Source organism: Oncorhynchus gorbuscha, linkage group LG13 (genome assembly GCF_021184085.1).
Source record: "Oncorhynchus gorbuscha isolate QuinsamMale2020 ecotype Even-year linkage group LG13, OgorEven_v1.0, whole genome shotgun sequence".
In the NCBI taxonomy this organism is placed as follows: domain Eukaryota; kingdom Metazoa; phylum Chordata; class Actinopteri; order Salmoniformes; family Salmonidae; genus Oncorhynchus; species Oncorhynchus gorbuscha.
Genome location: NC_060185.1, coordinates 74,953,172 through 74,970,279, shown reverse-complemented (window position 1 = coordinate 74,970,279; position 17,108 = coordinate 74,953,172). Strand labels below are relative to the sequence as shown.

General features: G+C 57.6%; 1 protein-coding gene across 13 annotated transcripts in view; it reads right to left on the bottom strand.

Annotated features, from left to right (window-relative positions):
* Positions 1–17,108, bottom strand: part of LOC123993519 (rap guanine nucleotide exchange factor 2-like) — a 157,443-nt gene that overhangs the window by 75,501 nt on the left and 64,834 nt on the right. For all 13 annotated transcript variants that reach the window (XM_046295751.1, XM_046295737.1, XM_046295745.1 and 10 more), the window contains one exon: positions 11,950–12,025. In XM_046295751.1, coding sequence (XP_046151707.1) covers positions 11,950–12,025 — 76 coding nt within the window. The remainder of the gene's footprint in view (positions 1–11,949; positions 12,026–17,108) is intronic.

Sequence of the window (17,108 nt, the reverse complement as noted above, 5' to 3'; positions counted from 1 at the left end):
CTCAGCGTCAGCCAGCCAGCCAGTCTCAGCGTCAGCCAGCCAGCCAGTCTCAGCGTCAGCCAGCCAGTCAGCGTCAGCCAGCCAGCCAGTCAGCGTCAGCCAGTCAGCGTCAGCCAGCCAGCCAGTCAGCGTCAGCCAGCCAGCCAGTCAGCGTCAGCCAGCCAGCCAGCGTCAGCCAGCCAGCCAGCCAGCCAGTGTCAGCCAGCCAGCCAGCCAGCCAGCCAGTGTCAGCCAGCCAGCCAGCCAAGTCAGTGTCAGCCAGCCAGCGTCAGCCAGCCAGCCAGCATCAGCCAGCCAGTCAGCGTCAGCCAGCCAGCCAGCGTCAGCCAGCCAGCCAGTCAGCCAGCCAGTCAGCGTCAGCCAGCCAGCCAGTCAGCCAGCCAGCCAGCCAGCCAATCAGCCAGCCAGTCAGCGTCAGCCAGCCAGCCAGCCAGTCAGCGTTAGCCAGCCAGCTAGCGTCAGCCAGCCAGTCAGTATGTGTCATCCAGTCAGCCAGCCAGTATGTGTCATCCAGCCAGCCAGCCAGCCAGCCAGCCAGCCAGCCAGCGTCAGCCAGCCAGCCAGCCAGTGTCAGCCAGCCAGCTCAGTGTCAGCCAGCCAGCCCAGTGTCAGCCAGCCAGCCCAGTGTCAGCCAGCCAGCCCAGTGTCAGCCAAGCCAAGCCCAGTGTCAGCCAGCCAGCCAGCCAGCCAGTGTCAGCCAGCCAGCCAGCCAAGTCAGTGTCAGCCAGCCAGCGTCAGCCAGCCAGTCAGCGTCAGCCAGCCAGCGTCAGCCAGCCAGTCAGCGTCAGCCAGCCAGTCAGCGTCAGCCAGCCAGCAAGCCAGCCAGTCAGCGTCAGCCAGCCAGCCGTCAGCCAGCCAGCCAGTATGTGTCATCCAGTCAGCCAGCCAGCCATTGTCAGCCAGCCAGTCAGCGTCAGCCAGCCAGTCAGCGTTAGCCAGCCAGTCAGCGTTAGCCAGCCAGCTAGCGTCAGCCAGCCAGCCAGTCAGTATGTGTCATCCAGTCAGCCAGCCAGTATGTGTCATCCAGCCAGCCAGCCAGCCAGCCAGTGTCAGTCAGCCAGCCAGCCAGTGTCAGCCAGCCAGCCAGCCAGTGTCAGCCAGCCAGCCAGCAAGTGTCAGCCAGCCAGCCAGCCAGCCAGCGTCAGCCAGCCAGCCAGTGTCAGCCAGCCAGCCAGCCAGCCAGCGTCAGCCAGCCAGCCAGTGTCAGCCAGCCAGCATCAGCCAGCCAGTCAGCGTCAGCCAGCCAGCGTCAGCCAGCCAGCGTCAGCCAGCCAGTCAGCCAGCCAGCCAGTCAGCCAGCCAGTCAGCCAGTCAGCGTCAGCCAGCCAGCGTCAGCCAGCCAGCGTCAGCCAGCCAGCATGTGTCATCCAGTCAGCCAGCCAGCCATTGTCAGCCAGCCAATCAGCGTCAGCCAGCCAGTCAGCGTTAGCCAGCCAGCTAGCGTCAGCCAGCCAGCCAGTCAGTATGTGTCATCCAGCCAGCCAGCCAGCCAGTGTCAGCCAGCCAGCCAGCCAGTGTCAGCCAGCCAGCCAGCCAGCCAGTGTCAGCCAGCCAGCCAGCCAGCCAGCCAGCGTCAGCCAGCCAGACAGTGTCAGCCAGCCAGCCAGCCAGCATCAGCCAGCCAGCCAGCATCAGCCAGCCAGCCCAGTGTCAGCCAAGCCAAGCCCAGTGTCAGCCAGCCAGCCAGCCAGCCAGTGTCAGCCAGCCAGCCAGCCAAGTCAGTGTCAGCCAGCCAGCGTCAGCCAGCCAGTCAGCGTCAGCCAGTCAGCGTCAGCCAGCCAGTCAGCGTCAGCCAGCCAGTCAGCGCCAGCCAGTCAGCGTCAGCCAGCCAGCCGTCAGCCAGCCAGCCAGTATGTGTCATCCAGTCAGCCAGCCAGCCATTGTCAGCCAGCCAATCAGCGTCAGCCAGCCAGCCAGTCAGCGTTAGCCAGCCAGTCAGCGTTAGCCAGCCAGCTAGCGTCAGCCAGCCAGCCAGTCAGTATGTGTCATCCAGTCAGCCAGCCAGTATGTGTCATCCAGCCAGCCAGCCAGCCAGCCAGTGTCAGTCAGCCAGCCAGCCAGTGTCAGCCAGCCAGCCAGCCAGTGCCAGCCAGCCAGCCAGCCAGTGTCAGCCAGCCAGTGTCAGCCAGCCAGCCAGCCAGCCAGCATCAGCCAGCCAGCCAGCGTCAGCCAGCCAGCCAGTCAGCGTCAGCCAGCCAGCGTCAGCCAGCCAGCGTCAGCCAGCCAGCCAGTCAGCGTCAGCCAGCCAGCGTCAGCCAGCCAGCGTCAGCCAGCCAGCCAGCATGTGTCATCCAGTCAGCCAGCCAGCCATTGTCAGCCAGCCAATCAGCGTCAGCCAGCCAGTCAGCGTTAGCCAGCCAGCTAGCGTCAGCCAGCCAGCCAGTCAGTATGTGTCATCCAGCCAGCCAGCCAGCCAGTGTCAGCCAGCCACCCAGCCAGTGTCAGCCAGCCAGCCAGCCAGCCAGTGTCAGCCAGCCAGCCAGCGTCAGCCAGCCAGACAGTGTCAGCCAGCCAGCCAGCCAGCATCAGCCAGCCAGCCAGCATCAGCCAGCCAGTCAGCGTCAGCCAGCCAGTCAGCGTCAGCCAGCCAGCGTCAGCCAGCCAGCGTCAGCCAGCCAGCCAGCCAGCCAGCGTCAGCCAGCCATTGTCAGCCAGCCAATCAGCGTCAGCCAGCCAGTCAGCGTTAGCCAGCCAGCTAGCGTCAGCCAGCCAGCCAGTCAGTATGTGTCATCCAGTCAGCCAGCCAGTATGTGTCATCCAGTCAGCCAGCCAGCCAGCCAGCCAGCGTCAACCAGCATCAGCCAGCGTCAGCCAGCCAGTCAGCCAGCCAGCCAGTCAGCAGCCAGCCAGCCAGCCAGTCAGCCAGCCAGTCAGCGTCAGCCAGCCAGTCAGCGTCAGCCAGCCAGTCAGCGTCAGCCAGCCAGTCAGCGTCAGCCAGCCAGTCAGCGTTAGCCAGCCAGCCAGTCAGTATGTGTCATCCAGTCAGCCAGCCAGTCAGTGTCAGCCAGCCAGTCAGCCAGCCGGTCAGTGCCAGCCAGGCAGCCAGTCAGTGTCAGCCAGCCAGTCAGTGTCAGCCTGCTAGCCAGCCAGCCAGCCAAGTCAGCGTCAGCCAAGTCAGCGTCAGCCAAGTCAGCGTCAGCCAAGTCAGCGTCAGCCAAGCCAGCGTCAGCCAAGCCAGTGTCAGCCAGTCAGCGTCAGCCAGCCAGTGTCATCCAGCCAGCCAGCCAGCCAGCCAAGTCAGCGTCAGCCAAGTCAGCGTCAGCCAAGTCAGCGTCAGCCAAGTCAGCGTCAGCCAGTCAGCGTCAGCCAGCCAGCCAGCGTCAGCCAGCCAGCCAGCCAGTCAGCCAGCCAGCCAGTCAGCCAGCCAGCCAGCCAGCCAGCCATTGTCAGCCAGCCATTGTCAGCCAGCCATTGTCAGCCAGTCAGCCAGCGTCAGCCAGCCAATCAGCATTAGCCAGCCAGTCAGCGTCAGCCAGCCAGCCAGCCAGCCAGTATGTGTCATCCAGTCAGCCAGCCAGCCAGCGTCAGCCAGCGTCAGCCAGCCAGCGTCAGCATGTGTCATCCAGTCAGCCAGTCAGCCAGCGTCAGCCAGCGTCAGCCAGCCAGTCAGCGTCATCCAGCCAGCCAGCCAGCCAGTGTCAGCCAGCCAGCCAGCCAGCCAGCATCAGCCAGCCAGCATCAGCCAGCCAGCATCAGCCAGCCAGTCAGCCAGCCAAGCCAGCCAGCGTCAGCCAGCCAGCCAGCCAGCGTCAGCCAGCCAGCCAGCGTCAGCCAGCCAGCCGTCAGCCAGCCAGCCAGTATGTGTCATCCAGTCAGCCAGCCAATCAGCGTCAGCCAGCCAGTCAGCCAGTCAGCGTTAGCCAGCCAGTCAGCGTTAGCCAGCCAGCTAGCGTCAGCCAGCCAGCCAGTCAGTATGTGTCATCCAGTCAGCCAGCCAGTATGTGTCATCCAGTCAGCCAGCCAGCCAGCGTCAACCAGCATCAGCCAGCGTCAGCCAGCCAGTCAGCCAGCCAGTCAACCAGCCAGCCAGTCAGCGTCAGCCAGCCAGCCAGCGTCAGCCAGCCAGCCAGCGTCAGCCAGCGTCAGCCGGCCAGCCAGCGTCAGCCGGCCAGCCAGCGTCAGCCGGCCAGCCAGCGTCAGCCAGCCAGTCAGTCAGCCAGCCAGTCAGTACGTGTCATCCAGTCAGCCAGCCAGTCAGTGTCAGCCTGCCAGCCAGCCAGCCAGCCAGCCAGCCAGCCAAGTCAGCGTCAGCCAGTCAGCCAAGTCAGCGTCAGCCAGTCAGCGTCAGCCAGCCAGCCAGCGTCAGCCAGCCAGCCGTCAGCCAGCCAGTATGTGTCATCCAGTCAGCCAGCCAGCCAAGTCAGCGTCAGCCAGTCAGCCAAGTCAGCGTCAGCCAGCCCGCCGTCAGCCAGCCAGCCAGCCATTGTCAGCCAGCGTCAGCCAGTCAGCCAGCCAGCCAGCCATTGTCAGCCAGCGTCAGCCAGTCAGCCAGCGTCAGCCAGCCAATCAGCATTAGCCAGCCAGTCAGCGTCAGCCAGCCAGCCAGTATGTGTCATCCAGTCAGCCAGCCAGCCAGCGTCAGCCAGCGTCAGCCAGCCAGCGTCAGCCAGCCAGTATGTGTCATCCAGTCAGCCAGCGTCAGCCAGCCAGTCAGCGTCAGCCAGCGAGCCAGTATGTGTCATCCAGTCAGCCAGTCAGCCAGCGTCAGCCAGCCAGCCAGTCAGTATGTGTCAGCCAGTCAGTGTCAGCCAGCCAGTCAGCGTTAGCCAGCCAGTCAGCGTTAGCCAGCCAGTCAGCGTCAGCCAGCCAGCTAGCATCAGCCAGCCAGTCAGTATGTGTCATCCAGTCAGCCAGCCAGTATGTGTCATCCAGTCAGCCAGTCAGCCAGCGTCAGCCAGCCAGTCAGCGTCAGCCAGCCAGTCAGCATTAGCCAGCCAGCCAGTGTCAGCCGGCTAGCGTCAGCCAGCCAGCCAGTCAGCGTCAGCCAGCCAGTCAGCGTCAGCCAGCCAGCCAGTCAGCGTCAGCCAGCCAGCCAGCCAGCGTCAGCCAGCCAGCCAGCCAGCCAGCCAGCCAGCCAGCCAGTCAGCGTCAGCCAGCCAGTCAGCGTCAGCCAGCCAGTCAGCGTCAGCCAGCCAGTCAGCGTCAGCCAGCCAGTCAGCGTCAGCCAGCCAGTCAGCGTCAGCCAGTCAGCGTCAGCCAGTCAGCGTCAGCCAGCCAGTCAGCGTCAGCGTCAGCCAGCCAGTCAGCGTCAGCCAGCCAGTCAGCGTTCAGCCAGCCAGCGTCAGCCAGCCAGCGTCAGCCAGCCAGCGTCAGCCAGCCAGCGTCAGCCAGCCAGCGTCAGCAAGTGTCATCCAGTCAGCCAGCCAGCCAGTCAGTGTCAGCCAGCCAGTCAGTGCCAGCCAGTCAACCAGCCAGTGTCAGCCAGCCAGCCAGTGTCAGCCAGCCAGCCAGCCAGTGTCAGCCAGCCAGCGTCAGCCAGCCAGCCAGTCAGCGAGTGAGCGTCAGCCAGCCAGTCAGCGAGCGAGTGAGCGTCAGCCAGCCAGTCAGCGAGCGAACCGTCAGCCAGCCAGTCAGCGCGCGAACCGTCAGCCAGCCAGTCAGCGAGCGAGCGACCGTCAGCCAGCCAGTCAGCGCGCGAACCGTCAGCCAGCCAGTCAGCGCGAACCGTCAGCAGCCAGCCAGTCAGCGCGCGAACCGTCAGCCAGCCAGTCAGAACCGTCAGCCAGCCAGTCAGCGCGCCAACCAGCCAGTCAGCGCGCGAACCGTCAGCCAGCCAGTCAGCGCGCGAACCGTCAGCCAGCCAGTCAGCGCGCGAACCGTCAGCCAGCCAGTCAGCGCGCGAACCGTCAGCCAGCCAGTCAGCGCGCGAACCGTCAGCCAGCCAGTCAGCCAGCCAGTCAGCGCGCGAACCGTCAGCCAGCCAGTCAGCGCGCGAACCGTCAGCCAGCCAGTCAGCGCGCAGCCAACCGTCAGCCAGCCAGCCAGTCAGCGCGCGAACCGTCAGCCAGCCAGTCAGCGCGCGAACCGTCAGCCAGCCAGTCAGCGCGCGAACCGTCAGCCAGCCAGTCAGCGCGAACCGTCAGCCAGCCAGTCAGCGCGAACCGTCAGCCAGCCAGTCCAGCCAGCCAGTCAGCGCGAACCGTCAGCCAGCCAGTCAGCGCGCGAACCGTCAGCCAGCCAGTCAGCGCGCGAACCGTCAGCCAGCCAGTCAGCGCGCGAACCGTCAGCCAGCCAGTCAGCCAGCCAGCCAGCCAGTCAGCGCGAACCGTCAGCCAGCCAGTCAGCGCGCGAACCGTCAGCCAGCCAGTCAGCGCGCGAACCGTCAGCCAGCCAGTCAGCGCGCGAACCGTCAGCCAGCCAGTCAGCGCGCGAACCGTCAGCCAGCCAGTCAGCGCGCGAACCGTCAGCCAGCCAGTCAGCGCGCGAACCGTCAGCCAGCCAGTCAGCGCGCGAACCGTCAGCCAGCCAGTCAGCGCGCGAACCGTCAGCCAGCCAGTCAGCGCGCGAACCGCCAGCCAGCCAGTCAGCGCGCGAACCGTCAGCCAGCCAGTCAGCGCGCGAACCGTCAGCCAGCCAGTCAGCGCGAACCGTCAGCCAGCCAGCCAGCCAGCCAGCCAGTCAGCGAACCGTCAGCCAGCCAGTCAGCGCGCGAACCGTCAGCCAGCCAGTCAGCGCGCGAACCGTCAGCCAGCCAGTCAGCGCGCGAACCGTCAGCCAGCCAGTCAGCGCGCGAACCGTCAGCCAGCCAGTCAGCGCGAACCGTCCAGCCAGCCAGCCAGCCAGCCAGCCAGCCAGCAACGCGAACCCAGCCAGCCAGTCAGCGCGCAGCCAGCCAGTCAGCCAGCAGCCAGCCAGTCAGCGCGCGAACCGTCAGCCAGCCAGTCAGCGCGAACCGTCAGCCAGCCAGTCAGCGCGCGAACCGTCAGCCAGCCAGCGCGCGAACCGTCAGCCAGCCAGCGCGCGAACCGTCAGCCAGCCAGTCAGCGCGCGAACCGTCAGCCAGCCCAGCGCGCGAACCGTCAGCCAGCCAGCGCGCGAACCGTCAGCCAGCCAGCGCGCGAACCGTCAGCCAGCCAGCGCGCCGTCAGCCAGCCAGCCAGAACCGTCAGCCAGCCAGCGCGTCAGCCAGCCGTCAGCCAGCCAGCGCGCGAACCGTCAGCCAGCCAGCCAGCCAGCGCGCGCGTCAGCCAGCCAGCGTCAGCCAGCCAGCGCGAACCGTCAGCCAGCCAGCGCGAACCGTCAGCCAGCCAGCGCGCGTCAGCCAGCCGTCAGCCAGCCAGCCGCGCGAACCGTCAGCCAGCCAGCGCGCGAACCGTCAGCCAGCCAGCGCGCGAACCGTCAGCCAGCCAGCGCGCGAACCGTCAGCCAGCCAGCGCGCGAACCGTCAGCCAGCCAGCGCGCGAACCGTCAGCCAGCCAGCGCGCGAACCGTCAGCCAGCCAGCGCGCGAACCGTCAGCCAGCCAGCGCGCGAACCGTCAGCCAGCCAGCGCGCGAACCGTCACCAGCCAGCCAGCCAGCCAGCGCGAACCGTCAGCCAGCCAGCGCGCGAACCGTCAGCCAGCCAGCCGCGAACCGTCAGCCAGCCAGCGCGCGAACCGTCAGCCAGCCAGCCACCGCAGCCAGCCAGCCGTCAGCCAGCCAGCCAGCGCGCGCCAACCGTCAGCCAGCCAGCGCGCGAACCGTCAGCCAGCCAGCGCGCGAACCGTCAGCCAGCCAGCGCGCGAGGCGAACCGTCAGCCAGCCAGCGCGCGAACCGTCAGCCAGCCAGCGCGCGAACCGTCAGCCAGCCAGCGCGAACCGTCAGCCAGCCAGCGCGCGAACCGTCAGCCAGCCAGCGCGCGAACCGCCAGCCAGCCAGCGCGCGAACCGTCAGCCAGCCAGCGCGCGAACGCCAGCCAGCCAGCGCGCGAACCGCCAGCCAGCCAGCGCGCCAACCGTCAGCCAGCCAGCGCGCGAACGCCAGCCAGCCAGCGCGCGGCGTCAGCCAGCCAGCGCGCGAAACGCCAGCCAGCCAGCGCGCGAACGTCAGCCAGCCAGCGCGCGAACCGTCAGCCAGCCAGCCAGCCAGCAGCCAGCCAGCCACGTCAGCCAGCCGCCGTCAGCCAGCCAGCCAGCCAGCGCGTGTCAGCCAGCCAGCGCGTGTCAGCCAGCCAGCGCGTGTCAACCAGCCAGCGCGTGTCAACCAGCCAGCGCGTGCCAGCCAGTCAGCCAGCCAGTCAGCATCATCGCCAGCCGTCAGCCAGCCAGTCAGCATCATCGAGCGTCAGCCAGCCAGTCAGCATCATCGAGCGTCAGCCAGCCAGTCCGCATCAGCGAGCGTCAGCCAGCCAGTCCGCATCAGCGAGCGTCAGCCAGCCAGTCCGCATCAGCGAGCGTCAGCCAGCCAGTCAGCATCAGCGAGCGTCAGCCAGCCAGTCAGCATCAGCGAGCGTCAGCCAGCCAGTCAGCATCAGCGAGCGTCAGCCAGCCAGTCAGCATCAGCGAACGTCAGCCAGCCAGTCAGCGTCAGCGAACGTCAGCCAGCCAGCGCGCGAACGTCAGCCAACCAGCGCGCGAACGTCAGCCAGCCAGCCAGCGCGTGTCAACCAGCCAGCGCGTGTCAGCCAGCCAGCCAGCGCGTGTCAACCAGCCAGCGCGTGTCAACCAACTCGTGTCAACCAACTCGTGCCAGCCAGTCAGCCAGCCAGTCAGCATCATCGAGCGTCAGCCAGCCAGTCAGCATCATCGAGCGTCAGCCAGCCAGTCAGCATCAGCGAGCGTCAGCCAGCCAGTCCGCATCAGCGAGCGTCAGCCAGCCAGTCGCGTCAGCGGCGTCAGCCAGCCAGTCCGCGTCAGCGAGCGTCAGCCAGCCAGTCCGCGTCAGCGAGCGTCAGCCAGCCAGTCCGCGTCAGCGAGCGTCAGCCAGCCAGTCCGCGTCAGCGAGCGTCAGCCAGCCAGTCCGCGTCAGCGAGCGTCAGCCAGCCAGTCAGCGTCAGCGAGCGTCAGCCAGCCAGTCAGCGTCAGCCAGCCAGTCAGCGTCAGCGAACGTCAGCCAGCCAGCGCGCGAACGTCAGCCAGCCAGCCCGCGAACGTCAGCCAGCCAGCGCGCGAACGTCAGCCAGCCAGCGCGCGAACGTCAGCCAGCCAGCGCGCGAACGTCAGCCAGCCAGCGTGCGAACGTCAGCCAGCCAGCGCGTGTCAACCAGCCAGCGCGTGTCAACCAGCCAGCGCGTGTCAACCAGCCAGCGCGTGTCAACCAACTCGTGCCAGCCAGTCAGCCAGCCAGTCAGCATCATCGAGCGTCAGCCAGCCAGTCAGCATCATCGAGCGTCAGCCAGCCAGTCAGCATCATCGAGCGTCAGCCAGCCAGTCAGCTTCAGCGAGCGTCAGCCAGCCAGTCAGCATCAGCGAGCGTCAGCCAGCCAGTCAGCATCAGCGAGCGTCAGCCAGCCAGTCAGCATCAGCGAGCGTCAGCCAGCCAGTCAGCATCAGCGAGCGTCAGCCAGCCAGTCAGCATCAGCCAGTCAGCGTCAGCGAGCGTCAGCCAGCCAGTCAGCGAGCGTCAGCCAGCAAGCGAGGGTCAGCCAGCCAGCGAAGCGAGCGTCAGCCAGCCAGCGAGCGTCAGCCAGCCAGCGAGCGTCAGCCAGCCAGCGAGCGTCAGCCAAGTCAGTGTCAGTCAGTCCGTATCAGCCAAGTCAGTGTCAGTCAGTCCGTATCAGCCAAGTCAGTGTCAGTCAGTCCGTATCAGCCAAGTCAGTGTCAGTCAGACGCTCGCTGATGCTGACTGGCTGGCTGACTGGCTGACACGAGCTGGCTGGCTGACACGCACTGGCTGGCTGACACGCACTGGCTGGCTGACACGCACTGGCTGGCTGACACGCACTGGCTGGCTGGCTGACACGCACTGGCTGGCTGACACGCACTGGCTGGCTGACACGCACTGGCTGGCTGACACGCACTGGCTGGCTGACACGCACTGGCTGGCTGACACGCACTGGCTGACGCTGGCTGGCTGACGCTGGCTTGCTGTCAGTCAGTCCGTATCAGCCAGTCAGTCCGTATCAGCCAGTCAGTCCGTATCAGCCAGTCAGTCCGTATCAGCCAGTCAGTCCGTATCAGCCAGTCAGTCCGTATCAGCCAGTCAGTCCGTATCAGCCAGTCAGTCCGTATCAGCCAGTCAGTCCGTATCAGCCAGTCAGTCCGTATCAGCCAGTCAGTCCGTATCAGCCAGTCAGTCCGTATCAGCCAGTCAGTCCGTATCAGCCAGCGCCAGTCAGCCAGCCAGCGTGTCAGTGGCAACCAGCCAGCGCCAGTCAGTCAGCGTCAACCAGTCAGTCAGTGTGCCACCCCCCCCCCCGACCTGGCCCCCCCACACTCGGCGTCAGTCAGCTGCTACCCTCCCTCCCTATCACACTGTCTCCCTGGCTCTGCTCTGGCTGTCTAGCACCTTCCAGAGTCACAGCCCCGTGAAATGGCACATAAGGGATATTGGCAAAACTGGCCTGGTAAATGATGAATACAACTTGTGGAGAAAGAAAGCTTCTTTCATGAGGCATGGGCTATTGGAAGACAGAAAGACATGTACAAAATACTGCAGCAAAACATATTTTCTCTGATCACGAAAAGCATTTTACAACTTGATACTTAACAGTCGTGTGCAGTAGCCTGGTGACATATGCCTGGTGTTAGAATAACACATTTAAGGCCTTTACAGTTGGCACACTGTCCTCCATTGCCAGCTTCTTTACTGCGGTTTCACATTTCATAGCACTTAGCCTTTGGGATTACACATCAAATCTCTCTGCCTCCCTCTGCCATACCAACTGCTGCTATGGCAACGCCAGGGGAGCTGTGGTGGATGACAGTTGTGTAAGAGGGAGGAGAAATAACAAGAGTAAGTGCATGTGATGTGTATCAGTTTGTGTATGTGTATTGATTTGGTTTGAGTGTGTGCGTGCGTGCGTGCGTACGAGTATTGGTTCGTTTTGCGGGTGAGAGCCGCTGGTGCCTCGGATCATAGCACTCCAAAGCCATTCTCCCAGTAATTCTAGGGAGCTTGTTGCGCCCATAATAGCCGAGGACCATGCCAGGAAGGGGTAATGATCAACAGCAGGACAGAGAGAAGGCTATTAGAAGAGCTGGAGCTTAGCTGTTGGAGACACATTTAACAAAAAGGCACCACCTAAATGAATATTATTATAGAAATCCATAGGACACTGATTACTAAGAATAGATCTTTGTTGCAACCATGCTGTATGGGAGATGGTGGTTGACACATAGGTTAAGTATGACTGCTCCATTCAAACGGAGCAATAGGAGATGTGTGTGTGATTAAATTGGTGTCAAATTGTAGTCTGTGTGTTCTCGATTATGTGTGTGCGCAGGATTATGTGTGGTGTGTGCCTGCACACGTCAGCAAGAAAATAACAGTGGGCTTTCATATCTTTAAAGATCTAGCACACTTCCAAGGCCTACTGTTCGACCACAGATTGCATTGTGCCTCTACTTTTATGTCCTGGTAAAGCTGGATTGATTGGTTTTCAACGTCACTTTTTATAAAAGGTCTGTGTCAAGTGGGTCAAACGTTACATCACAGACTGTAGCCTTCGACTGGAGAGTGAAAAATAACTGGAAATTACTGCGACACATATAAGTATGTGAGTGAGCAGTGAACAAGAAAACCGCTGCACATACTATGGCTGAAGCCATGTCAACAGGAGCACTAGCATTACTTGTAGTTGATATTACGCTGCAACAAAAATTAAATATAAAAAAAAAACTTCGATTGTGGGCGCATCATCTAAATTAGATGGGGTGTAAAAGTCCACATAAAACAAGTCACGTCCCCATAAGCCCTACGTCGCCTTTATAAACCCCCGTCGTCCCAGTACATTAGTGTATGAAGCGGTGTGCTGTGTTGCCTGATGTGACGTCACTGTGGTAAAGTTGGCAACGCTGGCGGGACTCACCACAATCATCTCCGAAGGTTCCAGAACGATGCACTCACATCCACGTCTCAGGCTCCCTGCAGAACGCTTCCCAAAACTGGTGAGAGAACAAATGACAGAGAAAAAAAAAAAAAAAAAAAAAAAAAAAAAGAGTATTTTAGGGAAAACTACTTTTAATACATTTTGCTTGGCATCGGTGTGATTCAATCTGGAATTTCTGTTATTCCTGTTCAAACGATAGACAAACATTCCTCCTTGAACAGCTTATAAGTAAGCATTTCACAGTAAGGTCTACACCTGTTGTTTTCGGTACATGTGACAAATATAATTAGATTTGAAGTTGGATAGGTAAAAATACACTTCAGGTGGAAAATTCCTGGATGAAGAATGAAGACTGCAAGAGTTGTATGATGCATTCAGTCCCCAAACTGAAACGAGGGTTCCCTTGTACCGTATTTACGAAATCAACACCAAAATGTGTGTTGATGTGACCCCCGGAGTCACATATCAGTACATATTATTTTTTGTTTATGTTGTGTAAATTGCCCCAGTGTACATACATATACAAAAGTATGTTAACATCATCAAATTAGTGGATTCGTCCATTTCAGCCACACCTGTTGCTGACAGGTGTATACAATTGAGCACACAGCCATGCAATCTCTATAGACAAACATTGGCAGTAGAATGGCCCGTACTGAAGAGCACAGTGACTTTCAACGTGGCCCCATCATAGGATGCCACCTTTCCAACAAGTTAGTCAAATATCTGCCAAGCTAGAGCTGCAGCGGTCAACTGTAAGTGCTGTTATTGTGAAAAAGAAACATCTAGGAGCAACAACGGAACAGCTGTGACGTGGTAGGCCACACAAGCTCACAGAATGGGACCCCAATCGTCTGTCCTTGGTTGCAACACTCCAAGATCCAAACGGCCTCTGGAAGCAACGTCAGCACAAGAACTGTTATTCGGGAGCTTCAAAAAAGGGTTTCAATGGCCAAGCAGCCGCACAAAAGCCTAAGATCACCATGCGCAATACCAAGCATCGGCTGGAGTGGTGTAAAGCGTTCCACCATTTAACTCTAGAGCAACATAAATGCGTTCTCTGGAATGTTGAATCACGCTTCACTATCTGGCAGTCCGAACAAAAAAATGTGGGTTTGGCAGATGCCAGGAGAACACAACCTGCCCTAATGGATAGAGACAACTGTAAAGTTTGGTGGAGGAGGAATAATGATCTGGAGCTGTTATTCATGTATTGGGCTAAGTCCCTTAGTTCCAGTGAAGGGACATCTTAACTCTACAACATACAAAGACATTCTAGACGATTCTGTGCATCCAACTTTGAGGCAACAGTTTGGGGAAGGCCTTAAACTGCTATCCCAGGGAAACATGATTCCATTGCAAAAGCAAGCGAAATAGATAAACAAAAGTGAAAAAGGACAAAATTAACAATACACACACACACACACACACACACACACACACACACACACACACACACACACACACACACACACACACACACACACACACACACACACACACACAGCTCAAAAAAATGAAAGGAACACTAAAATAACACATCCTAGATCTGAATGAATGAAATACTCTTATTAAATACTATTTTCTTTACATAGTTGAATGTGCTGACAACAAAATCACACAAAAATTATCAATGGAAATCAAATTTATCAACCCATGGAAGTCTGGGCTGATAACACTCAAAATTAAAGTGGAAAACCACACTACAGGCTGATCCAACTTTGATGTAATGTCCTTAAAACAAGTCAAAATAAGGCTCAGTAGTGTGTATGGCCATGTGCCTGTATGACCTCCCTACAACGCCTGGGCATGCTCCTGATGAGGTGGCGGATGGTCTCCTGAGGGATCTCCTCCCAGATCAGGACAAAAGCATCCGCCAACTCCTGGACAGTCTGTGGTGCAACATGGCGTTGGTGGATGGAGCGAGACATGATGTCCCAGATGTGCTCAATTGGATTCAGGTGTGGGGAACAGGCGGGCCAGTCCATAGCATCAATGCCTTCCTCTTGCAGGAACTGCTGACACACTCCAGCCACAAGAGGTCTAGCAATGTCTTGCATTAGGAGGAACCCAGGACCAACAGCACCAGCATATGGTCTCACAAGGGGTCTGAGGATCTCATCTCGGTACCTAATGGCAGTAAGGATACCTCTGGCGAGCACATGGAGGGCTGTGCGGCCCCCCAAAGAAATGCCACCCCACACCACGACTAATCAACCGCCAAACCGGTCATGCTGGAGGATGTTGCAGGCAGCAGAACGTTCTCCACGGCGTCTCCAGACTCTGTCACATGTGCTCAGTGTGAACCTGCTTTCATCTGTGAAGAGCACAGGGCGCCAGTGGCGAATTTGCCAATCTTGGTGTTCTCTGGCAAATGCCAAACGTCCTGCACGGTGTTGGGCTGTAAGCACAACCACCACCTGTGGACGTCGGGCCCTCATACCACCCTCATGGAGTCTGTGCCATCCTTGATGAGCTGCACTACCTGAGCCACTTGTGTGGGTTGTAGACTCAGTCTCATGCTAACACTAGAGTGAAAGCACCGCCAGCATTCAAGTGTCCAAAACATCAGCCAGGAAGCATAGGAACTGAGAAGTGGTCTGTGGTCTCCACCTGCAGAACCACTCCTTTATTGGGGGTGTCTTGCAAATTGCCTATAATTTCCACCTGTTGTCTATTCCATTTGCACAACAGCATGTGAAATTTATTGTCAATCAGTGTTGCTTCCTAAATGGACAGTTTGATTTCACAGAAGTGTGATTGACTTGGAGTTACATTGTGTTGTTTAAGTGTTCCCTTTATTTTTTTGAGCAGTGTGTATATAGTGTTGTAGCAATGTGCAAATTAGGTAAAGAACAAAAGGGAAAAATAAACAAATATGGGTTGTATTTACAATGGTGTTGTTCTTCCCTGATCGCCCTTTTCTTGTGGCAACAGGTCACCATTTTTGTTGCTGTGATGGCACACTGTGGTATTTCACCCAGTAGTTATGAGAGTTCATGTGTCTGCGTAATCTGAGGGAAATATGAGTCTCTAATATGGTCATACATTTGGCAGGGGGTTAGGAAGTACAGCTCAATTTCCACCTCATTGTGGGCTTTGTGCACATCGTCTTCTCTTGAGCGTCAGTTCTACCTATGTCGGTCTCTAAATGACAAGGCTATTCTCACTCAGTTTTCTTTCATTTTGGGTCAGACAGTGGCAGGCATTCTGTGTACTCTGTTTAAGACCTAATAGATTTCTAGTTTGCTCAGTGTTTTGTGTTAATTTTTTCCAATGTGTCAATTAATTATCTTTTTATTTTCTTGTTATTTGGTTGGGTCTAATTGTGTTGCTGTCCTGGGGCTCTGTTGGTGAACAGAGCACAGAGGGACACTGAGGAGATCTTTGCAGAGTCTCAATTTGGTGTTTGTCCCATTTAGTGAATTCTTGGTTGGTGAGTGGCCCCCAGACCTCATAACCATAAAGGGCAATGGGTTCTATAACCGATTTAAGTATTTTTAACCAGATACTAATTGGTATGTCGAATTTCATGTTCCTTTTGATGGCGTAGAAGGTCTCTCTCAGATCTTTCACAGCTTTGTAGACGTTACCTGTGGCGCTGATGTTTAGGCCAAGGTAGGTATAGTTATGTGCTCTAGGGCAACGTTGTCTAGGTGGAATTTGTATTTGTGGTCCTAGCAACTGGACCTTTTTTTGAACACCATCATTTTTGTCTTACTGAGAATTACAATTAGGGCCCAGGTCTGACAGAATCTGTGCAGATGATCTAGGTTCTGCTGTAGTTGGGGACAGAAGCACCAGATCGTCAGCAAACAGTAGACATTTGACTTCAGATTCTCGTAGGGTGAAGCCGGGTGCTGCAGACTGTTGTAGTGCCAATTCGATGAGATACATGTTGAAGAGGGTGGGGCTCAAGCTGCAACCCTGTCTCACCCCACGAGCCTGTGGAAAGAAGTGTGTTTTTTGCCAATTTTAACCACACACCGTGTACATGGATTTTATAATGTCATATCGTTTTTGTTTATATACATGCTGCAGTTGCCACTCAAGTTTTTTCTTCCAATTGTGAACCCTATGAAATAACTAGCTAGTTAGCGGTGTGTGCTAAAAGTGTTTCAAAATCTGTCTGAGACCTCGAAGTAGTTGTGTTCTTTGCTATTTACGGCCATTGCTTTTGTGGAGCGATTGGTAACGATGCTTCAAGGGTGACTGTTGTTGATGAGGCAAGTCAGTTAAACTCACTGGGATGTGTGGGATGCTAGCATCCCACCTGGCCAAAAGCCAGGGATAATGCAGAGCGCTAAATTCAAATAAATTACTATAAAAATCTAACTTTCCTTAAAACACACATGCAAGATAGCAAATTAAAGCTACACTTATTGTGAATCCAGCCCACGTCAGATTTCAAAAAGGATTTTATGGTGAAAGCAAACGATGCTATTATCTGAGGATAGCACCTCTGTAAACAAAGAGAGAAAGCATATTTCAACCCTGCAGGCACGAGACAAGACACAGTGACTACAAAATATCTCAAAAGTTAACTGTAAACTTTGCCAAAACATTTCAAACTACTTTAGGTATTTTTTTAACAGTACACTTCAAGTGACCCTCGTTCAAGATGGACATACTACTTCATTACACAAAGGAAAAACCTCAACCAATTTCTAAAGACTGTTGACATCCAGTGGAAGCGATAGGAACTGCAAGAAGGTCCCTTAGATATCTGGATTCCCAATGAAACCCCATTGAAAAGAGAGTGGCCTCAAATCTGAATGGTTTGTCCTCAGGGTTTCGCCTGCTAAATAAGTTCTGTTATACTCAAAGACATGATTCAAACAGTTTTAGAAACTTCAGTGTTCTCTATCCAAATCTACTAATAATATGCATATCTTATCTTCTGGGGATGAGTAGCAGGCAGATTCATTTGGGCATGCATTTCATCCGGACGTGAAAACACTGCCCCATCACCAAGAAGTTAAGAACACATTCTTATTTTCAATGACGTCCTAGGAACGGTGGGTTAACTGCCTCGCTCAGGGGCAGAACAACAGATTTTTACCTTGTCAGCTCGGGGGATTCCATCTTGCAACCTTACAGTTAACTAGTCCAACGCTCTAACCACCTGATTACATTGC